The following is a 27,179-nucleotide window of genomic DNA, read 5'->3' as shown; positions in this document are numbered from 1 at the left end:
TATGTGCATCTCCCACCCACACACCTTATGTGCAGCCCCCAGGGTGGCTCTGCACCCCTTGGAGCTGAGTTCTGACACGTTGGACTCTGGCTACAACCAAAGCCACACTTGGGAGCTGCTCAGATGGAGACTCCTGAGCCTCCCCACACCTATTGAATCAGTCTGTCAGGGCAAGGCCCTCCAATTTATTTTTTAAAAGTTCCTGGCATATTTCTGGAGTTCAGTCAAGGGTTTATTGGGAGGTATCAGTGATCTGCCACTCCTGGCATTAGAAGGACCCACACTCACTCTGAAAGTATGGGCCCCAGAGGATTGCTCAAGGTCCATGCTGATTAAGTTTTCACAGTCTCTCTTGGCCACCTACATCTGTATTTTAGGCTCCTGACTAAGAGGTTCCTCGTAAAGCTAGTCTGAAGACTGAAGAGAGCAGCATTTCAGACCATCACGCAACCTATTCTGTTTGAGCATCCTGGAGGCCCTCCCTCAGTCTGAATCTCAGCACACGTCATCTCTCCCCAGTGAGCTGATGGCTACAGCCATACCATGTTGTTTGTGGTAGCCCCTGACTAAATGTGAAGTCAGGAGTGAAATCATGGAGACTGATACTTAGGGTTGCATAGTGCCTAAGTTATTTGACTGCTAACCAGAGGGCTGACGGTTCTAACCCACCAGCCACTCCTTGGAAGGAAGGTTGGGCAATCTACTTCCATAGTGATACTGCCTTGGAAACCCAAGGAGGGGTCTCTATGAGTCAGATCCAACTTAGGGAGCAATGACTCATACTCAATGCTTTCTCATTTTGATGCAGACAAATGAATCTATTTTTCTATTACAATTGGTCCATTTTGGATCTTGTGGCAGAAATCTCCAAATTCTTAGTTATTCTACATTTTCATCTATTGGCTTTATATTTCACCTTTCATATTTACATCTATAATTTCCCTGGTAGTTTTTAATTAGAGATATAATTTTATTTCTCCCTACATTTTCACTAAGGCAATTTTCCAAAATCATGTATTTCACCCTCGCCAAAAAAAAATCCATCTTTTCCCCTCTTGACTTGTGAAGAGAAATACAGAATGAGAAAGGGAGAAGTAACTACAAATATAATAGATCATAAATTATAAAATTTCATGAATAGTTCATGTAGAAATTATTCTATATTACAACAAAAATAAAGCAAAATTATAAAAGAAAGAAAATTTATGAACACCAATACACCAATAAACTTGAAAACCTAAGTGAAATAGATATATTTCTAGAAAAATATAAAAACCATTCTTCTAATATGCACTATGGTGTGTTTCTGGACTTGTTGCTCAGTTAGTTCTGTTAGTTTGTTTGCCTGTGCCTGTCCAGTACTACTCGGTTTTTTATTATCTTTTTGCTTTTCTTTTTCAAACTGATTTAGGTAATAAAAAAACAAACCAATAAAAAAGACCAGTTGCCACCGAAATGATGTCAATTCATGGTGACCCCAAGTGTGTCAGAGTAGAACTATGCTCCATAGAGTTTTTCTGGAAGCAGGTTGCCAGGCCTTTCTTCGGAGGTGTCTCTGGTTGGACTTGAACCTCCAATGTTTTGGTTAGCAGCCAAGCACTTTTAACCATTTGCACCACCCAGGGACCTTCAAGGTGGCCAGTCTATCTATCTACAATTTTTGTTCTTGTACAATTTTATATCCAGTTTTGAGATAAAGATTTTATAATAAACCATAAAATGATTTGAGCACCTTTTCCTATCTCCCTATTTTCTGAAACAACTTTTAAACATAGGAATTATCTGATCCATGAAGTTTATAGACCTTACCTATTGAAATCATCTTGTTCTGAAGCTTTTTTTAGGGCAATAATTTATTATTTTTACTGCTTTAGTGGTTAATAGTATATTCAAGATCTACTCATCTTGTGATAATTTTTGCATTTATGTTTTTCTGGAAATATATCTATTTCACTTAGGTTTTCAAATTTATTGGTGGATTGTTGTTCATAATATTTTCCTTGAAGGAACTCTGGTAGCATAGTGCCTAAGGCACTTGACTGCTAACCAGAAGGCTGGTGGTTCAAACCCATCAGCCACTCCTCGGAAGGAAGGTGGGGCAATCTACTTCCACAGTGATACTGCCTCAGAAACCCAAGGAGGGGTCACTATGAGTCTGGTCCGACTTGACGGCACATAACAACAACAACATATATATATAGAGAGAGAGATAATTTTGCTTTATTTTTGTTGTTGTTGCAGTATACATAAAACATACACCAATCCAACATGAACTATCATACACCAATTCTACATGAACTATTCATGACATTTTTAAATTTAAAATCTGTTATATTTGTAGTTATTTTTCCCTTTCTCATTCTGTATTTCATTTATTTTCACCTTTTTTCAATTTTCTTCAGGATCAGTCTTGCTAAAAAGTTTGCCTATTGTGTTAACCCCTTTACAGGACTAGCTTTTTTGGTGTTGCTAATTTATTTTCCTTTTTTAAAAAAATTTTAAATGTCTGTTCATTTTCATCCTTTTATTATTCCCTTCCTTTTTATTTCATTGTTCTTTTTATGTTCTTAGAGTTGAACTGCATGAGAATTGTGGTTGAATCATTTATTTTCAATTTTTCTTATTTTATGATTTATGATAAATATATTCAAAATTATAGATTTCCCTCTAAATATGGCTTCATTTGCATTCTACAATTTTTGACAGTGTTTTCATTGTTATTCTGCTCAGCTTTTTTGTTTAGAATTTCTGCTATGATTTCCTCTTAAACAATGAGTTTATTAATAGTAATGGTGTCAAATATGCAGCCACTGAGCTGTCAATAGCTATCCATTTGTTGTTGTTTTCTAATTTCATTTCTTTGTGATCTGAGCAGGCTGTGGGATGTCAGTTCATTGAAGGATACTGAGCGTTTCTTTGTGGCCTAGTGTATGACTTATCTTTGTGACTGTTCCAAATGTGATCAAGTTATTAATCATGTCCCTCAAATATTCTTGATCCTTGCTTACTCTTCCTGTGCTTAATTTCTCTTTTCCAGCAAGAGCTGTGTTAACACTTCTAAGCCCAATGGTTACTTTTTCAATTTCTCCATGCAATTCTGTCAGTTGTTGCTTTACATTTCAAGGTTATATTATGCTGTACATATATGTCCATGATTATTATATTTTCTTAATTATTGCTTTTTGTTGGACATATAACATCCCTCTTTGTCTTTATGATATATGAGTTATGGTCTATTATATGTCTAATATGAAAATTGCTATTCCAGCTTTCTTTTGTTTCAAAGTTGTCCAGTTGTATGTTTTTCATATTATTTTCATACTGTGTTATGTCATGCTATTTAATATTCACCTTAATCCCTTATTCAATCTTCTTCCATAACGATTTACCACCTCAGAAACCCAAAGGGGGTCACTATGAGTTGGAATCGACTCAATAGCAGTGAGTTTGGTTTTTTGGTTTTAATCTCTATGATGGTTATGTTTGTATGTCAACTTGGCTAGGCCTGGTTGAGTGGCTGGGCAACTGGATGTAGTATTCCCCACGATGAGACTGGTAATCAACTCCATGGTGGAATCTACTGGGAGCAGCTGAGTAGCTGCCTTTGGGTATGTGGTCTGCTTCCTATATATAAGGAGAAGCTTTGAGAATGGTCTCTAGCCTATCGCATACTTGGACCCTGCATGTAGCTGTGTCATTGCTCAGCAGCCTGCTATGCTCTGCCGACCTTGGGACTTACAGTAGACTTAAGTTAATGGCCTGCCATGCGGATTGGTAACATCAGGACTGTGCCTTTTTACTTGTCAACCTTGGGGCTTCCAGCCTCAGCAGCTAGCAGCTGTTTGAGTGAAGAAATGCCTCTAGCTCCAGTGGGCTGGGAGCAGGAGGCAGAGCTAGACCCCAAGATTGGGGCTTTCACCCAGCCTCTAGAGCCTGGCACTTTGAACTTGGACTTAAAGCCTCCAAATTGTAAGAATAAACTCCTATTTGTTAAGGCCATCCCATTTGTGGTCTATTTCTTGTCAGAGCGGCACTAGATAACCAGAACAATCCCTTATCAGCCCCACTTTACAGATAAGAAGACTGAGGCTCCCAGTGCTTAAGTGACTTTCCTACAGCCACTTGACTACAAAGTGTTAGAGCTGAGACCTGGACCCAGGTCTGGCTATCCACAAAGTCTGTGCTTTCTTTCCTATTCCACACCACTTACTCCCTTTATGAAAATCTTACATACCACTAATGTAATTTGAGCCCAGCCCCCAAATCTCTCTCTCACTACCTGGAATGGCAGTAGATGGTATGGAAGAATGACTGCAAAGGGCTCTCCAGAAACCCTGATGACACAATGACTAAAGCACTCACCGCTACTCGAAAGGAAAGGTCAGTGATTTGAACCCACCAGCCGCACTGCTGGAGAAAGGACCTGGGGCTCTACTGACATAAAGATTACAGCCAAAAACCCCAGATTGGGGTTCCTGCTACTCAGGCCTAGAAGAAGGTGGCTCTCTGTCCCCATGGGTCCCTGACTAGGGCTCCAAAGTCACAATATTTGTCCCCAGCTGTCATTTCTAGGAGAATACTATGGGAATTAACAACCTACATTATGCAGATGACACAACCTTGCTCGCTGAAAGTTAGGATGACTTGAAACACTTACTGATGAAGACTGAAGACTACAGTCTGCAGTATGGATTACATCTCAATATAAAGAAAACAAAAGTCCTTGCAATGGGACTAATAAGCAACATCATGATAAATGGAGAAAAGAGTGAAGTTGTCAAAGATTTCATATTACTTGGTTCTACAATCAACACCTATGGAAGCTGCAGTCAAGATATCAGACATCATATAGCATTGGGCAATCTGCTGCAAAAGACCTCTTTCAAGTGCTTAAGAGCAAAGATGTTTTCTTGAAGACTAAGGTGCGCTTGACATAAGCCATGGTATTTTCAGGGAGCACTTGACTGCTAACCAGAAGGCTGGCGGTTCAAACCCCTAGCCACTCCTCGGAAGAAAGGTTGGGCAATCTACTTCCATAGTGATACCACCTTGGAAACCCAAGGAGGGGTCGCTATGAGTCGGGTCCGACCCGAAGGCACATAACAACAACAACAACATGGTATTTTCAGTCACCTCATATGCATGCATGTGAGAGCTGGGCAATGAAAAAGGAAGACTGAAGAAGAGTCAGTGCTTTTGAGTTGTGGTGTTGGTGAAGAATGCTGAAAGTACCGTCGACTGCTAAAAGAACTAAGAAATCCATCCTGGAAGAAGTGCAGCCAGAATGCTCCTTGGAAGCGAGAATGGCCAAACTTCATCTCACCTACTTTGGTCATGTTGTAAGAAGGGACCATTCCCTGGAGAAGGATATCATGCTTGGCAAAGTGGAGGGACAACGAAAAAGGGGAAGGCCCTCAATGAGATGGATTGACATAGCAGCTGCAGCGATGGGCTCAGGTATAGCAAGGATTGTGGGACTGGCACAGGACTGGGCAGTGTTTCGTTCTGCTGTACATGAGGGTCATTATGAGTCAGAGATGACTTGACAGCACCTAACAACAACAACAATGGGAATGCACAATTTGTTTTACAAAGAGAATAATATCTTTTGCTCCACGAAAGATATTTTGTTGGCCATTTTGCTAGAAGGTGAAAAACACTTTAGAACATCATCTTGTGCTCTTGCCTGGCTCTGGACACTGCTCTTACCTCCAGAAGGTAAACCACCCCCACCCTGTACCTGCTTTTTTTGGCCAGGCAGCAGTAGTAGTAGTGGAAAGTGCAGACCAGGGGTCAGAGGAGCAGGATTCTAGTCCTGATTAACTTCCTTCAGCCTCAGTTTTCTCACTGATTGATAACAAGTGGGGCTGTTAATTTTTCTCTGCTCAAATTCATAATCAAATTGAAAATAGGTCCTTTTTATAATGAATCTACGTTTAAATGGTTTAGTGCTGCAGGTACAGTCAATGCACTAGCAAGTTTCATCCCTGCAAATATTTGTACACTATCCTGACTGATACATTACAGGCGTTAACTTTTCCCCAAAGCAGGCCTAGAAAATTCTAAAGATGCCCAGCACACAAGTCACCAAGATCTCAGATCCCTGCTATGCCCCCTACAGTAGCCCTCCAAACCATAAAGCAAACCCACTGCCATTGAGTCGATTCACACTCATAATGAACCTATACAACAGAAAAGAACTGCCCCATAGGGTTTCCACAGGCTGTAATCATTATGGAAGCAGACTGACACAGCTTTCTCCCTCCCCTAGAGAGGCAGGTAAGTTCAAACCACTGATGTTCCAGTTAGTAGCTGAGCGATTAACCACTGAGACACCAGGGCTCCTGCAATAGCCTTCAGAGACATTTAAATAGTTCACTCCTTCCTCCCCCTATCTGAGGCCTCCCTAAACTGACACATCTCTCATTGCTGTTAGTGTACTTGGACCAAAGCCTTCCAGGCAGTGGGCTAATATTTTAATGACAGAGTTTTTAGGCATTGTCAAGCGAGTAGTGATAATGACAGTTTAGAGAGGAGACAGACTATGAAGCAAACTCATGTCTAAGCCACAATTCCAACCTAGCAGAGGCCACAGCAATACTCCATGTTCAGGTAGTTGCTAAAAGGGCAAGGAGGCCATATCTCCTGACCTCCTCTAACTTCACAAAAGGAAGACAGAATCACCATCAGTAACCCAAGGCCTATTCCTGCAAGGCCAGACATGCTGCCTCCCTCCACCCTTTTCACCAACCATTCCTCCCAAAGCACCCACCACCTCTCTCCTGGGTTCGATAACTCACTGCAGTGGCCACACAGAACTCAGATTATGGGGTTTATCAGGGAAGTACCAGGCTACAATTCAAGTTCAGGAAGAACGCTCAGTCTCTCTCCCAGCCCACAGTCCCTCAGCCAACAGTCTCTCACAGTCTCTTTCCCAGCAGTGCTGGTCCCTTGGTGTCTCACTCAGCGATGCATGTCTTTTGAGTCTCTTTCCCAGCAGCACGTGTCTTTCAGCAGCACGTCTTCCTCAACTAGCAGTCAGAGAGAAACTTCTTCTGCCTCTAGGATGCCTCCTTTTGAGCCTGGCAGAGTGGCCAAACTAACCAATCATAACATCAGAATTCTAAGCACCTGAGAGAGAGCAGGAACCTCCTAGAATACTGCTTTGTGTTGCGCCCAACAGAAATGCCCCAGGTGGATAACTTTTACAATCAGGAAGCTCTTCAGTTGTTCACAGCAAATTCCATCACAGAGTTTACAAAGACTTATGGCTAGAAAAGCCACACTAAGTAATTTACTATTCCACAGGTAGTGATGTCTGTGTTTTCTTTTCCAGTTAAACCCTTTAGGAAAAATTATTTCATGCCAGTAAAGAAATGGAGCCAGAATAATGGTTGCATCCCATTGGGGCTGAGGACTACATGAGGTCACACAGATGGGTCTGGGATTAGGTAGGAGGTCTTGACATGAGGTTTTGGCCACAGGACACTCTCAGGAGGCAGGGGGATTGGACGGCTTCACTGAAAGGGCCTCCCTGTCAGCTGCACAGAGAGACACACACACCCAGACCTACATAGACAGACACATCCAGAGAATCACATATGCACATAGACATCACCCCAGATATACACTCCCTTTCTTAAAAAAAAAAAAAAATACAAAGCCTTATGACTTTTCCTTGCTTCAAAAGGTATGCTTAACTCCCTTCACTCTCTATCATCTGCTGACTCAAACTGATGTTGCCAACCCCCTCCCCAATACTCACAGACCATAAAAACCAGAAACCAAACTTGCTGCCACTGAGTCAATTCCAACTCACAGCAACCCCTTTTGGATTTCTGAGGTATATCTCTACGAAAGTAGATTGCTCAGAGTGGCTGGTGCTTTGAACCACCAGCCTTTGGGTTAGCAGTCAAATGCCTTAGGCACTATGCCACCAGAGCTCCATATGAAAAGGGAAAACTTGGAGATAACCTAAATCATCAATGTTAGGGAAAAAGTTAAGTAACTTACTGTATATTCATAGTAAGGAATACCATGGTTCTTAAAACTATTTTGGGGGATGCTTCTAATACTGTTATGGATTGAATTGTGTCCTCCCAAAATATGTGTTAGGATCCTAACCACTACCCCTGTGGATGTAATCCTGCTTAGAAATAAGGTTTTCTTTGTTTGCTTAATTAGATCATACTCAAATAGAATGTGTTCTAAATATAATCATTCCAAAGTTATAAAAAAAGCAGATTAGACACAGAGATATACACACATAGGAGGGAACATACACCAGGTGAGGACCATCTACAAGCAAAGGGTCCAAGGAACACCTGGGACTACCTACAAGAAAGAAATCTACACAGCTGAGACCCTGACTTCAACTTTTAGCCTCCAGAACTATGAGAAAATAAACTTCTGTTCTTTAAAGCCACCCATTTGTGGTCTTTCTGTTAAAGCAGCACTAGGTGACTAAGACAAATGCTAAGAACATAACAAAGAAGAATGAAGAAAAAGAAAAGTTTATAAGTTTAAAAACTATTTTCATATGCCTTCCTATATAAAGGAAGTACAGCCAAATATGAGGACATATCTCTGGGTGGGGGGATTGTAAATGTTTATTCTAATCTTTACTTTTAGGCCATTTCCAAATATTCTATAGTAGGAATACTTTACTTTTATAACCAGGAAAAAGTTGTCTTAAAAAGTTAAACACAACAGGAACAAAGAAATGAAGCAGATGGTTCCAGAATCTTGAAAGAAGAAGAGGAGAAGAAATTCGGTAGCTTTTACTCTTAGTGTTTTTGAGGACTAATGACTCGACGGCACATAACAACAACAAATGACTCATAGCACAGAGGGACAGGGCTTCTTGGCGGATAGCGGATACCCTACCGTGCTGCTGGGACAGGGCTTGCGGACCTGGGCCCTGAGTCCCTGTGTGCCCTGAGGAAGTTAAGTCTCATATCCTTGGCTTGAGGTGCAGACAAGTATTGACCTTGTACCTTGCAAATTTGCTGAATTCCTCTGTTTGCTCTAGACTTTTACTTGTGGATTCTTTAGGATTTTCTATACCTAGGATCATCTATGGCTAGACATAGTTTTACTTCTTCCTTTCCAATTTGGATACCTGTTTTTTTTAATTTCCCTTGCCTTATCACTCTGGCTGGTACTTCTCGTACAATATTGAATAGCAGTAGAGAGAGCAGGTGTCCTTGTCTTGCTCCTCATCTTAAGGGGAAAGCTCTCACTCTTTCTCCACTGAGTAAAATGTTGCCTCTGGGTTTTTCATAAATGCCCTTAATCATACTGAAGAAGTTCTTTTCTTTTCCTAGTTTGTTGAGTGTTTTTATCATGAAAGGGTGCTGGGTTTTATCAATTGCCTTTTATGTGTCAACTAAAATGAACATTTTTTTTTCCTTTGTTCTATCAATGTGGTATATTAACTGATTTTCTAATGTTAAACAATGCGTGCATTCCTGGAATAAATCCCACTTGGCCATGGTCTGTAATTCTTTTAATATGCTGTTGAATTTGGTTTGCTAGTATTTTGTTGAGGATTTTTGCATTTATATTCATAAGAGATATTAATCTGTAGTTTTCTTGTGGTATCTGTCTGGCTTTGGTATAAAGGTAATGATAGCCTCATAGAATGAGTTAGGGAATGTTCCTTCATCCTCTATTTTTGGAAAGAGTTTAAGCAGGATTGCTGTCTGTTCTTCTTTAAATGTTTGGTAGAATTCCTCAACAAAGGTATCTGGTCCAGGACGTTTTGCTGCTGTTGTTGGGATGTTGGGAGGAGGTGCTGGGCATATAAAGAGAACGTTGCTTTCTTCCTTTAATAATTCCTAAAATGGGTCAGAAAATGTCTTAACCCCCTAATCACTGCTTCCAGTGAAGAAAGAGAATGAAAAGGGTTTTTACCTTCCTCAAGCATATGAAGATACTTTTGTGCTCTAGGTTTCCTGGGATTTAAAAATCCCTGGAATCTACCCAGGAGCAGTAATGCTGATTGGAGAGGTGAGAGGGGGAGGGGGAGGAAGTGAAGGCCAACTTACCCCCCACACCCCAGTCCTCTGCTTCCCATGTAGCTGGGTTGTGGCTTTCACAGGTCATTGGGGGCAGCTCACACCTCTCAGGGGCTCCCTCAAAGTTATCAGGGACAATCCTACAGAAGTGTCCATCTCTGGCTGCCACCAGGGCTCTGGACAAGGAGGGCAGTGGAAGCCAATGATCGACTCTCCACCTTCCTGCCCCCTAGAGAAGGGCCACAACAGAGGAGGATAGGGTCTGTCCTCACACTTGGCCTTATCCACACCCCTTGAATGACCGACCTCTCAATTACTCAGATCCTCGGGCACTTGGCTTGGAGAAAAGGCTGCTCTGGACACTTGTCTCAGATTCAGACCCCTTGCAAATTAAGCAATGGGCATCTGGGTTGTCTGTCTCATGTAAGTTTGGTCATAATAAATTACGACCCCAGAATCTGCTCACTCCAGGGTAAGATGATGAACTCAAATGACCAGATCTACGGGAAATTTTGAGCACAGAGACCCCCACTGCTACCATAGCCAGCAAAGCCACAGTGCCTTTTCCTTCAAGAAGTCTTCCTGGACTACTTCTACCCTTAGATAGATTCTCTCCCCTATGTTTTCTCAGAACCTTGGACTGCCCATCTCATGGGACTGATCACACTTGTATTAGAAAAAGCAGCTCTCCTAGGCCTGAATTCCTGGATCCCCATCTAGCCTGTGGTCCCACTCAACGGCACATAACACAACAACAACAGCATCTAGCCTGTGAGTTCCTCAAGGGCAGGGACCACATGTCAGTCATGTCCACGCCCAGCCTGCAGCACTGTGGAAGCCCTCAATAAATGTTTGCTGACTTGAGTACATGAATGAACACACAGATGCCTAAGATCCCTGTATTGGGCTGGAAGGCAAGGAAGCCCACATTCTGTCATTCTTATTCCACCCTGGCTCAAGACATAATGAGTCCATGAATGAGACCCAAGGGTCGTGACTAGAACCTGCTGTGTCTCTTCCTTCCTGAGGATGATTCTGACTCCAAGCCTATCTGAATGACCTCACAGGGCTGCAGGGACCTCAGAGGTAAGAAGTCCTCCAACTCCAATCAATTTCTCACCAATCCTGATGTTCAAAATCAGGTTTCACAGCAATGAGGCAAGGATTGAGCTCTGTGGTCTAATTTGAGAGTAGCCAAACTAGCTCAGAGCTGTCACTACATTTAGTTCCTCTAATTAACTAAACTCTCCATACAGGACAGACTATGACAGGCTGGGCCCTAAAATAATCACTGCTCCACCCACAGAAAGAATCTCAAACTCACAGCACAAGCTCTCAGTCCTTATGTCTGCTTGAATGAATGTGGTCCCTGCCCTTGAGGAACTCATAGGGCTTGGGTTATTTTTTCGCGGGGGGGGGGGGTCCCAGGAACACTGCTAGGAGCCTCTGGAATGCCCATCATTTTGTGTGAATGTTTTGCTGGCATCCCCAGCATACACTCAGTTATACTGAGTCGGGGGCAGTAAATTTGAGGAATGGGTTCTGTGGCATCAGAGAAAACCCAGCTTGGGACTGATGGATTATGGAAGCCTCCTACAGAGTCATGCAGCATCTCCTTTGGCCTCTTTATTTTCTTAAGGAATTGGAGGCAAGACAGGTGACAGACCTTTCTCAAGATCCCCCAGTGAGTAAGCATCAGACTCCAAGCCCATAACCTCCCACCACATCACATCACCACCTCCACCCCCACCTGCAGCAGAAATCCAAACCTACCACCACTTCCAGAGTGGAGTCAACTCTGATTCACAGTGAGCCTATAGGACAGAGTGTTGTTGTTGTTGTTTGCCGTCGAGTCGGCCCTGACTCATAGTGACCCCTCCTAGTACTCCTATAGGTTTCTAAGGCTGTAAATCTTTATAGAAGCAGTCTACTTCATCTTTCTCCATCTGGTGAGTTTGAACCACTGACCTTTTGGTTAGCAGCCAAATGCCTTAATCACTGTGCCACCAGAGTGCCTCTCATCCCCAACAGATAAACAGAGTTAACTGTCCCTAACAAAGGCACCTGCTGACTGCTGTAAGCTGCTGGGAGAGCAAGCGCCATCAAGACCTGAGACTCCAGACAGACAAGAAGCCAAGTTTTCTTCCCTTTGTACTCTGCCTCAGGCCATTTTCCTGCTAATTGGCCCTCATTCCTTATACACATCTCAGCTGACCTGGAGGCAGGGGAGGCTTTCAGCAAACTTCCCTCCTCACACCAGCACAGTCAAACAGAGAAACAGAGAAACAAACTATGGTGCAGTGAATTACTTACTATGGCCCTTCTAGCCAGAGTCTTTCTATGACTGGGTAGCATTATGCAAATATGAGGTGCTAGTTCCCCACCAAAGGAACTGGATAGCTTGGTAGTAACATAAATAAGGTGCATGGCACCCTTGTAGAGATGGGACCATGCAAATAAGGTATAGAACCGTAACATGGGTTAGTTAGTTTTGCCAATAATATATCAGGCAGCATTTCACTGCTACTCATATGGTTTTCAGTGGTTGATTTTTTGAGAAGTGGATGACCCCATCCTTCTTTACAGTCTGTCTTACTCTGGAAGCTCCACTGAAACCTGTCTACCATGGGTGAACCTGCTCGTACTTGAAATACCAGCGGCATAGCTTTCAGCCTCACAGCAACACACAAGCCAGCACAGGATGACAAATGGACAGACAAGTGATGGTGTTAAGCCACTAGGCTTAAAATGCCCGACAGGTTTCATCAGAGCTTCCAGACTAAGACAGACTGGGAAGAAGGATGGGTCTATCCACTTTTGAAAAAATTGGCCATTAAAAACCTTATGAATAGCAAGACCTGCTGCTTTAAGCTGTCCCAAAATGGGTGAATGTTTTGGTATGTAAATTATATACAAAAAAGCTGTTTAAAATATTTTTATAATTAAAAAGAAAAAATGAGCTGTCCCAGAGGCATAAGGGGGCGTGCAGCAGGATCTCCCTCCCACCAAGAAAGAATAGCCAGCACATCTTTTGGACCCCTGCACTGAGAACCTCCTAGACCCAGGAGGCAGAGAAAATTTTAACAACGGAGATGAGACAGTGAGAAGCAGCAGCAGACAAATGCTGGCAGCAGAATCAAGAGACCAGCAGGAGATGGCACAGTGGGTTTCTGGACCCACAGAGCAAGAAAGCAGAGCGTCTTCAGGCAGGAGGCCTGCTGGAAGAGTGTAGTGCCTCCAGGAACTTGATGGAGCTAGGTTCTAGGCTCACCCATGGAGGTAGGACTGAGTGCCTTTGGACCAAGGCTTCCTGATGGCGTGGGGTACCTATGGACACTTATCGGCAGAGCTAAAAGAGCTTTGTAACACTTGCGCAAGCAGAGCAGGGTCCATGGGACAGCAGGGCTGAGAGGCCTAGGGCCAGATAGAGGCCTGCCTAAGGCACTGCTGAGAAGAGGCTGTCCTGATGGAAGAACTGTGTCCTGAGTCATTTCTGATCCTGAATTATATGTAACCTGTTACTTCTCTAATAAAACCCATAATCATGAGTATTGTCTGTGAGTTCTGTGTGACCATTGCAACAAATTATTGAACCCAGAGTGTCATGGGAAGGACAGTTGGTGTCAGAATTGGTAAAAAGGTTGCAGGGTGGAGGCATGTCTGCCCTTCACCTCCTAGGAATCAGCCTTGGGCTGCTGATAATGATCCTCCTCCCACCTTGTGAAATTAGATGCCTTCTCTGGCATGCCATTTTTACACAAACCAGTCAGCCAACTGGCATACTTACCTACGGTTCAATGAGTAACTTGTAAATGAATGGATCAGTGAGGGACTGATCCAGTGCACAGGTCCGAGATCAGAGCTTCCTATAGAGCTTACAACAGTGGCATGGGACAGCAAAGGTCTTGAGGAGCCCAGAGCACCAAGGATCAGCTCTGAAGACCAAAGACACCACAGCTGGAATTCCAGGATCCTGAAGCAGCAGGTCCTGCTATTCATAAGGTTTTCAGTAGCCAATTTTTTCAGAAGTGGATAGTTCTGTCCTTCCTCCTAGTCTGTCATCATCTGGAAACTCTGCTGAAACCTGTCAACCATGGGTGACCCTGCTGGTATTCAAAATACTGCTGGCATAACCTCCAGCCTCACAGCAACATGCACACAATCAAAGTATGACAAACTGGCAGAGGAGTGGTGGGACTGGTACATAGGCCAAGAGGCTGTCATTCAAACAGAACAAGGGACACTGCATGGTCAAAAATCAGAAAGAGTGTGCATCAGGGTTGTACCCTTTCACCATACTTATTCAGTCTCTATGCTGAGCAAATAATCCGAGAAGCTGGACTATGTGAAGAAGAACACAACATTAGGATTGTAGGAAGACTCATTAACAACGTGCGATACGCAGATGACACAACCTTGCCTGTTAAAAGTGAAGATGACTTGAAGTACTTACTGGTGACGATCAAAGACTACAGCCTTCAATATGGATTATACCTCAATGTAAAGAAACAAACATCCTCACAATTGAACCAACGAGCAACATCATGAGAAACAGAGAAAAGATTATAGTTGTCAGGGATTTCATTTTACTTGGATCCACTATCAACACCCATGGAACCAACAGTCAAGAAATCAGACATCATATTGCAGAGGGCAAATCTGCTGTAAGAGACCTCTTTAAAGGTCTCTTTTAACAAAAGAGCACAGATATCACTTTCAAGACTAAGCTGTGCCTGCCCCAAGCCACGGTATTTTCAGTAGCCTCCTATGCCATGAAAGCTGGATAATGAATAAGGAGGACTGAAGAATTTATGCCTTTGAATTGTGTTGGCAAAGAATACTGATATTGGACTGCCAGAAAAACAAACAAAGAGGTCTTGGAAGAAGTGCAGCTGGAATGCTCTTTGGAAGCGAGAATGGCCAGACTTCGTCTCACCTACTTTGGTCATGTTGTCAGAAGGGACCATTCCCTGGAGAAGTAAATCATGCTTGGTAAAGTGGAAGGTTAGAGAAAAAGGAGAAGACCCTTAAGGACATGGACTGACACAGTGCCTGCAACAATGGGCTCAAGCATAGCAAGAATTATGAGGATGGCATAGGACCAGGCAGTGTTTCGTTCTGTTGTACAAAGGATTGCTATGAGTCGGAGTCGACTCAACAGCACCTAACAACAACAACAACAAAGGCATCAGGTCCTGGGGAACAGGGTAGAGTTTCACTGATTCATCTCCACATTCCTCTGACTTGCTCTACCCCTCTGCAGTCAACCAGGGACCAACAAAGCATATTTGTTGCTGGGACACTTGGTCATTAATTTTATATCAGAAAAAGGTAGAATTAGAAGGCCTGGAAAATTGAGGAGAATAAAGTGACACCCCCACAGGGCACTCATTTGTACTTGGCTCTGTGTAAGCAGTTTTACAAATACAACCTCACTACAACTCACACAGCAAATAATATCATCCTGCTGTCTACACATGGAAACTGAGAGGTTTTGTGATTTATCTGAGGTCCATAGCTCAATGTGTAGTGAGACAGAGATTTCACCTAGCTCTGTAGTGTCAAGGACCCACACTCTTGTTACTATGCTGTGCATAATCCCCATCCCTGAATATTTCTGTGATCACCTCAATGCAGCAGCCTGGAGCAATGGGCTGAGAGGAGTCTAAGGGCAGGAGAGAACTGCTGGATGGATAACTGACTAATAATGTCTGCCAAGGCATGGCAAAGGACAGTGAGCGCCCCTCTGCTCCAGCTTAGCCTAACCTTGGCTTCTACTTTCTCAGAACCTCTCTTCACAGAAACTTGGGGCAAATTAGAAAAAGGTACCCTTTCCAAGTGAACACAGCCCCTAGCCCACAGGTTAGTGAGCAGGAGGTGGGCTGTATAGCCACACCCCTCACTGGGTGCTACTGTATAAAGTGCAACTTGCACAACTGTCCAAGGCAGGCCTGAGTCTGGTAGCCACACATGAGGCCCTCAAGATCCTCAACTTTTCTTCAGTCCACCCACTACTGATATGACATCTGTTAATTTATAAAAATATATCTTAATACCAATGGAGGTTATAATCATCTCTCCCATCAAAGGAAATCAGTGCTCAAAACAGGGAAGAAGGCATGGTGAAAGGCCCACATGTGATGATAAAGACTCATTCATCCATTCATCTGGCAGCACTGTCCCCATCACACCCAGGGCCATGTCATTCTTTTGTCTACATAAACCATGTGTTCCCAGGGAGGCAGAGAGCAGAAGGGAGAAAAATATTCACCCAAGCAGGCACCAGCGTCTCTACATCATCCCTAGGCTTGGAAACATGCATGAGGCTGGTCTAAAAGCCCATATTTGCATTTATGTGTGCACACTTCACAGGTGTTCACATAAACAACCAACCTCCCAAACCTGCTTCTAGTGCTGGATTCCATATCACAGAATGAGCACCCAACTCTTCAAACCAGAAAGTAACCTGGAAGACCCCTGGATCCCTCCCTCACTCCCACTTTAGAAGCTGCCAAGTGTCTAGAGTCCCCCACTTCTGCACATCTCTCATCCCCTCCTTTTGGTCCTCGCTGCTATCATCTTGGCTCATACTTTCAGTAGGTCTCCCAACTGATGTCTCCTCCAGCCTCATTCCTCCTTCACTCTCTACTTTCTGCAAAATCCTCCACAGGCTACTGGCAGCCTTCAGAATCAGGCCCAACCTTGATCAAGCCTCCTCAATCTGGCCTCTGTTCAGCAACCACTACCACACCCCCTGTACTTCAGCCAGCCAAACCACAGGGTGCTCTCATGTGCCAGCCATACCATACCTCCATGCTTTTGCTCACAGGGCTCCCACTGCCTAGAGTGCCCTTTGCACCACTCAGTCCAAAACCTGTTTCTCCAAGCTAGTCAGCCAAGGCAGCCAGAAAGCCAAGGAGTCAGGAGGTTATGATCTGGAAGCCACTGATCTGCAAACCAGGTAGGGTCTCCTTCACTACAAGCCTTGGACCCCTGACCGGATCCTGTTCAGACTCCTGTCTCCAGTTTTCCCAGGACTTCTACAGCAATTGCCTGTTATGTATCTGCTGCCTTCTGTCTGAGCAAAGGGTGTCAACTGGTTCAACCTATTCTCGGGTCCACGCCTTTCATGATAACAATCACCACGGAACAACTAGGACAACGAAAGTCTGAGGGAGACTAGCACCAAACACTGCCCACCCCACCCCCATCTGCACCACAGCTGCTACACAAAGAAAGTGGTCACTATGTTTTGTTTTGTTTTTTTTAATAATTATTGTGTACTCAAGGAGCCCTGGTGGTACAGTGGTTAAGTGCTTGGCTGTTAACTGAAAGGTCAGCTGTTCAAACCCACCATCTGCCCCAAGGCAGAAAGATGTGGCAGTTTGCTTCTTTAAAGATTTATAGCCTTGGAAGCCCTCTGGGCAGTTCTACTTTGTCCTACGCAGTTGCTTTGACTTGAAATCGATTTGACGGCAGTGGGTCTGGGACTGTGTACTCTTATCAGTACAAGTCTGTGGCCTCTCATCTTCAATACGTGTGTACCTATTTACAAAGCCTTAATGTCAATTTACATATTAGATATTAACCAGTTGCTATTGGGTTCATCCCAACTCATGGCAACCCCACATGCATGAGTAGAACTGTGCTCCGTGGGGTTTTCAATGGCTGCTTTTTTGGAAGTAGATCACCAGGCCGTTCTTCTGAGGTACTTCAAAATGGACTCAAAACACCAATCTTTCCATTAGCAGCTGAGCTGCAGTGGAGTCATTAATCATTTGTACTACCCAGGGACTGCATAGTAAATATTACTAAAGAACCAAACCCACTGCCATCAAAACGATTCTGATTCATAGCAACCCTATAGGACAGAGTGGAATTGCCCCATAGGGTTTCCAAAGCTGTAAATCTTTAGGAAGCAGACTATCACATCTTTCTTCCATGGAGCAGCTGATGGGTTTGAACCACTGACCTTTTGGTTAGCAGCTGAATGCTTTAACCACTGTGCCCCCAAACTGTAAGGCATAAGTTTCCTTTGTTTAATATAAAATAGGCCATTCTAATATTTTATTCTCTCACACCCCCACGTTGGAGGCTAATGCTATGGGCAGGTGTAGAGGATCTCTGACCCGACTGGATTTTAGAGTAAAGGTCACAGGTCAGTATAAATGAGAGGTCTGGAGGCCTCTGAGCATTTCCCCCTGTGGGCCTGAGTGTATCTGGAGAAAAGCTAAGAAGCTGGAACTCCCAGTACCCAGAGGGGCAGGTTTCCCACAGACCAACCCTTGGAAATGGACCGAATCCCACACTTGCCAGTGTTTCTCAAACTCCCCTGATCATAATAACCCAGGGTGATCTTAAAGGCTTGCAAACGGCCATCTAGATGCAATGATGGGTCTCTCCTCATCCAGAGCACAGAAGAATGAAGAAAACCAAAGATTCATGGAAACAATTAGTCCAAGCAACTGGTACACCATGCAATCCTCAGCCTATACAACTATGAGACCAGAAGAACTAGATGGTGCCCAGCTACCACTGTCAACCACTCAGAGGGGGATCTATGTAGAAGATCCTGGATAGAGTGAGAGAATATGTGCAACAAAACTCAAAATCATTTGGGGGGAAAAAAAAAAAAGGACCAGGTTGGCTGGTCTGACAGAGCCTGATGCAACCACTGAGATTATGGCCCCTACCTGCCCTTTAGGTCTGGAATTGAACCCACACCTGTAGCTTCCAGCCAAACAAAAGACAGGCATATGAGGTGAACATTTACACTAGGTAGATACACTCCTTGGAGAGAACAATCATGGGAGAATAGAAGAGCTGTGTGTGCACAGGGACATAGCTCAGGGGGCAGGGGTGCATGGGGGGAAGGACACAGGGAAGAGGTAACTGGGGGGAAGAGGTGGGAGGGGAGCTGTTGCATTGTGATAAATTGTAGTCAATGTCATGAGACAAAATATGTGAACTGCTATATGGAAAGTGAATTTGCTCTGTAAACTTTCATCCAAATCACAATAAAATAAAATAACCCAGAGTGCTTGGTCCCACTCTGGGAGGCACTGATCCCAGGAAGTCTGGGGTGGGGCTTGGGAACCTGCTTATTTAAGCAAGTGAGCCAAGAGATTCTCAGAACAGAAGCGTTTGAGAAACCCTAGTCTAGGCCATTCTACACCGAGACATAGGTTTGGCGCTAGTGTGTGCGCCTGCGCATGTCTGAGTAACCCGGGGAGGGTGGAAAAGAAGCTTGTTACAGAGGGAACACAGCTAGGGCCTCTTCCCTCACTCAGCTCTGTCCCAGCCTTCCCGTTCCGAGCCCCGCCCCTCTGCGCTCCTAACCCTGCTTCTGTCCCCATTCTCTGTCCCTGCCTCAGCGGAAGGGAACCAGAGCCCTTTTTCTGTCATTGCTGATTTGTTGTTGAAAGTTTTGCACTCTGGGTTGTTTCTTGGAGTCAGCAGGCGGGTGCTGTTTCCCTTACCAGTAAGTTTGCACACCCCGTACGCCCTTGTTTCTCCCTGGGTGTGGCATGCTCTTAATTTCTTCGCAGGATCTGTGGCCCTTCACTGAATCCCAGGTCCCCCTCTCCCAGGGAAGCTGGACCATAGGTGGGGAAGAGGGTTAAGTGAGGGGCGCCGCGGCGAGCCGCACGGCCACAGCTCGCAGGGTCAGTGCGCCGGGAACGGCGGGGGACCTGGCGTGCCCGTCGTGGGGCTCCCATCCTCCCTCAGGTTTGCGCGCCCAGGTTCTCGGGCCGACCGCAGATTCCTTCTGCAACTGTACAGGCCTCGGCGCCCCTCCGTCCCCGCCCGTCCCAGCTGCGCTCACCCAGGCCGGCAGGTGCTGCCCCAGCAGCTCGCGGCTGATGATCTGCCGTTCGTTGTCTAGGAATTCGAAGGCTGCAGCCAGGCGTCCGAGCTTCCCGTGGCGGTTCTTGCGCCACCACATCCACAGAAAGGCGCCGATCAGTAACCAGGTTATGCTGAGCCCCAGGTAGCCGGCGAGGTAGACAGGTGCCAAGTAGAACAGCACGCGCGCCACGAAAGTGTAAAGCTCCGGCAGCAACTGGCTGGACAGACGCGGTTCCGGGCCGGGCGCCTGCTGGGATCCCTGGCCACCGGCGGCAGCTGGGGCACCAGGGGCGACTGGTTCTTCCGCGTGCATCTCGCGGCAGCTTTCTTGCTGTTTCCAAGAGCTTCACCCGAAATTGGTCCACGCACCCGGACGCCCGAGCACATCTGTCCAATCACAAGACCCGCCTCAGCTCCTGCCAGGTTCGCAGCGCTCTCTCCACTCAGCGCTGCGAGTTCTCAGTGGTGCACTGGGGCGCCGGGCCTGGGAATGCACTGAACGCGCTGGGCGACCAAGGAGCTGTTCTTCGGGTGGGGCCCGCAGTTCCGGATGTCTCCGCCCCCAGGGAGTAGCCCAGGTGACAGGAGGCGGCACCAGGCCCTGGCTCCGGACCTGCCTGACTCTAGAGAGGAACGGGCCGACTAGGGCACCGTCGGATCCCAGCATCCCGCGCAGGCGTCTGCCAGCCGGGCGCAGTCGCCCAAACCAGAGCAGACACTGTTGTGAACCAGTGCCGCCCCAGGCGGATTATGGCTCATCAAAGGATGTGGTCAGCTGGCTGGTCGTGGATAAACATCACCTAAAACCTGTTTCTTACCACTAGTGTACAATAATATTCAGTTTCGTTTAGACTCTTAGCTGGTCATTCGAAGCCCTTCACGGACCGGCTCAGCCTGCCTCTCTAGCCTCCAAGGGTGGGCGGGGCTCTGCGTTTGAACTCTCCAACTGGCTCCTCAAAAAACCAAAACCAAACTCACTGCCATTGAGTCGACCTCTTATTGGGTTTCAAACACTGCCAATCTTTAAAGAAGCAAACTCCAGTCTTTAAGAAGCAGACTACCTCTTTCTACTGCAGAGCGGCTAGTGGAGTTAGAATTACCGACCTTTTGGTTAGCAATCAAAGTGCCCTAACCACTACACCAACTAGCCTCTAGATCCCTATAACGCTGCTCCTCCTCTATGCTAGCCTAGCCCCGCCGAGCTCAGGGCTGTTCCTGTACGCCAAAATTCTCTCTGCCTGGTACTTCCCACCCTTTGGGTGGGGTATCAGCTGGGATCTCTCCCTGCTTCATCAGACCGGGAGCTCCCATCGGCGAGGGCTCCTGCTCATCTCTGGGGCACCTAACACAGTAAGTGGCAGGTGAATGACAAAAGAAATGAAGAGCAAACCCTGGAGTATTTGCGGTTAGTGGTGAAGCCCTTATTTATTTATTTATTTATTTATTTATCTATCTATTTATTTATTCATTTCACCCTTTCTGAATGATCACAGCGGGTGGAGCTCTGACTCTCCAAGTTCAGATAGTGAATCGTCTTGTGGATAGCATACATTGTAGGCAGCTCACATGAACGGGCACATCCATTACCGAAATGTGACTTTTTTTTTTTTTTTTTTTTTTTTGAGTTGGTAAGTGTCAGGAAATGATTCAGAAGGATTCGTTATTCCTGCAGTGGTTTTACTGAAAGTCCAGGTGGATGGACAACAAGCAGAAGATAACTGTGTTCTCTTTTCCTCTGTCCCTTCAGCTCTCTCTCTGGATTTATCCTTCTCCTTACTGGATAAAATTGCTCACTGCAAGGTTTTTGCAACTGCACATGTGTTCCTGGTGGTCAGAATATTTGGCCCTTCCTCTATTATTCTTGGCCTTCCAGGACTCAGCCAAAACTTCCAATTTAGCATACTGTTACACTAGCATTTTCCAGTGCTCCCTGAGTCAAATCATAGTAGGAAATACTGCTCAGTCTAGTTCCTTCTTGGAGAGTCACATGACACAATCCTGTTATTAAGGGCTTTGAAAAGAAGTCCTACAGATTTAAAAAAAAAAAAAAAAAAAACTGTTAAATTTTGTTTAACCTTGTTTTCCCAGATTATTTGGCCAAAGAATCTCTTTTCTCAAAACACTTCTGTAATGGTTGGCCCAAGTCAGTGTAAGCCAAAGAAAGGGGGATGCGTGCTCAGGGTTTAGGGATCTCTCAAGGAACCTGAGGCAGGAATGCAGCTAGCTGCTAAGATGGATGGACCAGGAGTTTTTAACCATCAGGACTCAGCTCCTCATCCCTTACTCTTCCCCTGCTGACCTGCCTCTGCTCTCTCTGACTGAAGTGGAGAACGCAGTACCTTCCCTCACAGATTCTAGGATCACAGGGTACAGATTTCCCCAACCTGGAGAGACTGGCTTGACCTTAGCAAATATTAGTTGCCATTGAGTCGATTCTGGCTTATAACAACCACATGTGTGTCAGAGTAGACCTGACTGCATGGATGATTTTAGGAAGTAGATCACCAGGCCATTCTACTGAGGCACCTCTCAGTGGACCACCTAGGGATTGTCTTGACCTTTGTGGTTGTTTTGTGCTATTGAGTAGATTCTGACTCATAGCAACTCTATAGGACAGAGTAGAAGTTCCCATTGGGTTTTCTAGGCTGTAATCTTTACAGGGGCAGATCTCCAGGTCTTTTCTCCTGAGGAGTGGCTGGTGGGTTTGAACCGCTGACCTTACAGTTACCCCTGTTGCAATTCCTAGGAGAGATAATCTGATTATATCTGCCACTACCACCTCCCAACACACACACCAGGTCCACGCCTCATCCCCCTCCTGTGTCAGTATGTTTGTGGGGGTGGGTATGGAAGGTAGTTGTTTGGAAAGGAAGGCTGTTGGCTTGTGAGCTGGATGGACACCCACAAAGATGCCCAGCGTGAGACCTGCTGACATCCTGCAGAACACTGCTTCCCCAGCTACACTGCCTTCACTGTTCCTGAACACACCAAGCTCATATCTGCCTCAAGGCTTTTCTATTTGCTTTCCTCTCTACCTGGAATAGCTCTCTCCTAAATCTTCCCCAAATTACATTAGGGTACTAGGATGACAGTTGATTTTTCTTTTCCTTCTTTTCTAAATTGTATTTATATTGTCATTAAATTGCAGCAAGAATTTATTTGTGTGTTATCTGTATAGTTAAAAAACAACAGCCTTTTACTATATGACCTCTACCATGGTCAAGTCCTGTTCCCTCGACGGAGCTCAGTAGCCTCTTGGGTCAAGTGAAGGGTTTACCCAGAGTATCTGTGGGGTCTTGTCCTGCTAAGGGGCTCTGATTATCTGAGAGTGTCTTAATAATTTACTGTGTTATCAAACTTAGCAGCTAGTAGAGTATCTGGAACGCAAGAGATGTTTAATGTTTCTGAAGGAACACACACATGACTGAATACAGGAATAGGTTTGAGCCAAGAACAAGAATCACCACATCTGATAAGAAACCATAGAAGGGATTGAAGAGCCTTAGGAAAGCCCAGACTAGAATCTTTTCAGGCTGGATCTGAAAACTGTACAACTGTCAATGTAACTTGACAGCATTTATAGAGCACTGTTGGGGGTTCCAGGCATGGGCATAGGTGCAGAGACTACATCTAAGAAGTCAATTACTTACACTGTCATCCTAGGCCATGGTGGAGGTGTGCATATGAGGAGGTGGTAGGGCAGCAGGAAGATTTTGGGAGTAGGGGTGGGGGTCATCCCCATAATGTCTTTCGTGATCTGGCCCCAGCCTACCACTCCCAAATAACCTGCTGACAGGCCCAGCCTGTGCCATGTCTCCCATATCGCCATGCTATCCTAAAGGGGGAAGGAGGTGGCTCTCTGCAGCTTAGCTGTTCTGGGTCAAAAGTGAGTTCCTGGGTGCATTTACCAGGGCCTGGCAGTGTCAGCATCTGGCATCTCAGAGGGTCAGGCTCAAATTACCTCTCTCATTGTCCAACCTGGCGTTGTGGGAAAAGAGGTCAGGGGGATGATCAGCTGGGTTAAGGCCACAGCCAGGCCTTCCCAGAGGCCACAGGATATGACCTCCTATCCCTCCATGTAGTGCTGATCCTTTCTGCCCTTTAAATGCCCCATCCTGGGGCGGCATAGTGCCTAAGGCACTTGACTGCTAACCACAAGGCTGAAGGTTCAAACCCACTAGCCACTCCTTGGTAGGAAGGTTGAGCAATCTAATTCCATAGAGATACCACCTCAGAAACCCAAAGAGGGGTCACTATGAGTCAGGACTGCAGTGAGTTTGGTTTGGTTTGGTTTGGTTTGGCCCATAGGGGTTTTTCCAAAATGGCTTACTCACTGCCATCGAGTTGGATCCAAAATGGCTTATATCAGGCTTAATGGCAGTGGATTGGAGAATCCTGTCTCTTTCTCTCTTTGAATACTTTTACCCTGCCCCCTCCTCTCCGTGTCACTGGTGCCAACCTCCACTCCTGCACTTCTCGATTTCCTGCAAGTGAATACTTTATTTACCAAAAGTCAATGAGAGTAAAGTTGTCTCATTATTTTCCAAAAAAGGAAAGAGTTTTTAAAGTTTACTTTGTTCAAGTTCATGACATTACAAAAGTAAACCACACTTTTTTAAAAAAAAGAACAAATAATATAAAGGTGTATAAAGAAAAATATTTTAAATAGCCCATTTGTCCCTTTGTGTGGCCATTGTTAACTGGTTTGTGTCCTTCCTCACCTCTCTCTCTGTTCACACAAAGACATATAAGCAGAGGTGGTTTTAGTTTTAACTCTTCATTTTCTTTCTCTTCTTCTTCTTTATTTTTTTCCTCCAAAACGAGATAATAAAAACTCAGAAGAACTCCAACACCACACCCTGCAGAATCCCTATGAGATCTGTATTACTTACTGAAATTATTTTATAGTTAGTTATTAAAAGAACCACTAGAATCGTTGGAACCAGATAGGAAAAGCAGGAAGGCCCTACTCATTTGGTACATTGTGACACATGGGGTCACCAGGGGTCAGAAGTGACTTAATGGCAACTGGTTTTAATCTGGGCTTGGTAACCTCGGGGGATGTTCCAGTGACTGTGAAGGGCTTGCTCCCCAACTCTGAGGCACTCTTCCACAGAGCCTTTGCCCCTGGCAATCAATCCCATCTTGGGCTGGCTGTGCCGACTTCTCCCTCAGCCTCCTACCTATCTTTTTATGGAGTGTGGGGAGTCTCTACCAAATACCACTTCCATCCATGGATCCACCTGTGGTGGATCCACCTCTGGCCCACAGGAGCTATATACTCACCCATCACTTTATCTGATTATCAGCTAATGTGCCTTCTTGAGACAGTCCCTACCCCTGGTCTGCTACCACAGCCACAGCCTCTCACCTGAGTCTTTACTGGTTCCTGTATCCCTCCAGCTTCAGGGGCCACTCCTTTGACTTGAGGTGGGAGGTGAGGTGGGGGGTATGCTCGTTAACAACTCTTTCCCAAGCCCTCCTTACTCCCACTCCTCAGCTTTTCAAGCAAACCTCTTGTCTGGAGGACTCCACTGGCAAGTCCACAGAGTCCACACTTCCCTTGAGAACAGAAAGTACTGACAATTCCGCTCTTGTTCTTGGCCTTTAGAGCTTCTGTCAAAACTCAGATATCAGGAAGAGCTTCCCTTAATATTCCTTACACTAGAATAAATCCTGCAGACCGTAGCCTATTGTTCTCTTTTTATGCTGAGAGATTTGTGTGTTGTTGTTGTTACAGTTGTGTGCCATTGAGTTGATTCTGACTCATCGTGACTCTATAGGACAGAGTAGAACTGCCCCATAGGGTTTCCAAGGCTATAATCTGTACAAGGGCAAATAGGATATTATACTTTTAATTTTTGCATCTATTTCCATAAGTGATTTTTTTTCCTTTTTTTTAAATGTATTTTATTGAAATCTAATTTATGTACAGTGAAATACACGAAACTAAAGTGACATGGGTCAATGCATTTTTCTTTTTCTTTTTCTTTTTTTTTTTTTGCAGTGTTCCCTCCTTTCCCCTCCCACACCTGGCAACCAACAAAGAAAGTTTCCCTCCATATATAAACTTTTCCTTGACCCTCCACAACAATGAATTAATACTATATTTGTCCTTCTGTGATTGACTTATTTCACTCAGCATAGTGTCCTCCAAGTTCATCCATATTATGTGGTGTTTAACAGACTCTACATTATTCTTTAGTGCTACATAGCATTCCATTATGTGTGTGTACCATCATTTGGTCATCCACTCTTCCGCTGATGGGCACGTAGGTTGTTTTCATCTTTTTGCTATTGTTAATAGTGCTGCGATGAACATGAATGTGCATATATCTGTTTCTGACCTGGCTCTCACCTCTCTAGGACATATACCTAGTAATGGGATTGATGGGTCAAATGGTATCTCCAATTCCAGCTTTCTAAGGAATCGCCATATTGCTTTCCACAGTGGTTGTACCACTTCACAGCCCCACCAGCAGTGTATGACACCCCCAATCTCTCCACATCCCCACCAGCATTTGTTATTTTCTGTCTCGTTGAACCTTGCCATCAGTGCTGAGGTGAGACATTATCTCATTCTTGTTTTGATTTGCATCTCTCTGATGGCCAGTGATTGTGAGCATCTCTTCATGTATTAGCTGGCTACCTGAATATCCTCCTTGGTGAAGTGTCTATTCATGTCTTCTGCCCATTTTTCAATTGGATTGTTAATTCCTTTGGTGTTGAGGTGTTGGAGTTTTCTATAAATATTAGAGATAAGTTCCTTGCCAGATATGTAATTATCGGCAACTATGAATGCTGTCATTCTTGTCATGTGCTTTTTTGTGGTGTCAATTTGTTTGTTCCATATAATTTTCTATGCTGAGCTTGTTTTGTTTATGAATCATGTTATCACTTCCTTTGTTGCTATTGTTTTAGGATTTGCTAAATATTTGTGCTGGTCCTCTTTTTTCTTTTGATGTGAAGGTTTATCATTTTTCTTTGAAGTTACTCTGTGATTTATAGTTTTCTTCCCAAGTTTAGAATAGTCCATTCTGTCTTATAGTTGTCTTTATATCCCTACCATCTGGAAGTTCTGTAACGACTCAGTTTATTCTCTCTTTTTGGTTTGTAGTTGTCTTCATTTGTCAATTGATGTCTCTGGCTCCGTGTTGACAATCTTGTAGGCTTATTTACTTTGGATACTTCCATAGCTGGGTTGGTTTCTGGGTTATATCATCATGTGTGTTAATGGTCAGTTGTTGTTGGCTATTGTTGCTTCTCTATCCAAAGGACTCCCTTTAGCATCTCTTGTAAGCTTGGTCTGGT

At 44.7% G+C, this 27,179-nt stretch overlaps 1 protein-coding gene across 1 annotated transcript in view; it reads right to left on the bottom strand.

The window, feature by feature from the left end:
• Window positions 1–20,181, bottom strand: part of ESYT3 (extended synaptotagmin 3) — a 59,585-nt gene extending 39,404 nt beyond the window's left edge. Inside the window, exon 1 of the mRNA XM_007947541.1 lies at window positions 19,846–20,181. Coding sequence (XP_007945732.1) covers window positions 19,846–20,181 — 336 coding nt within the window. The remainder of the gene's footprint in view (window positions 1–19,845) is intronic.
• Window positions 20,182–27,179: the final 6,998 nt, after the last annotated feature.

Source organism: Orycteropus afer, unplaced genomic scaffold, assembly GCF_000298275.1.
Source record: "Orycteropus afer afer isolate SDZICR_OR568_19922 unplaced genomic scaffold, OryAfe1.0 scaffold00188, whole genome shotgun sequence".
NCBI classification, from domain to species: domain Eukaryota; kingdom Metazoa; phylum Chordata; class Mammalia; order Tubulidentata; family Orycteropodidae; genus Orycteropus; species Orycteropus afer.
The sequence above is the reverse complement of the archived record's forward strand: the minus strand, read 5'-3'. Positions and strand labels throughout refer to the sequence as shown.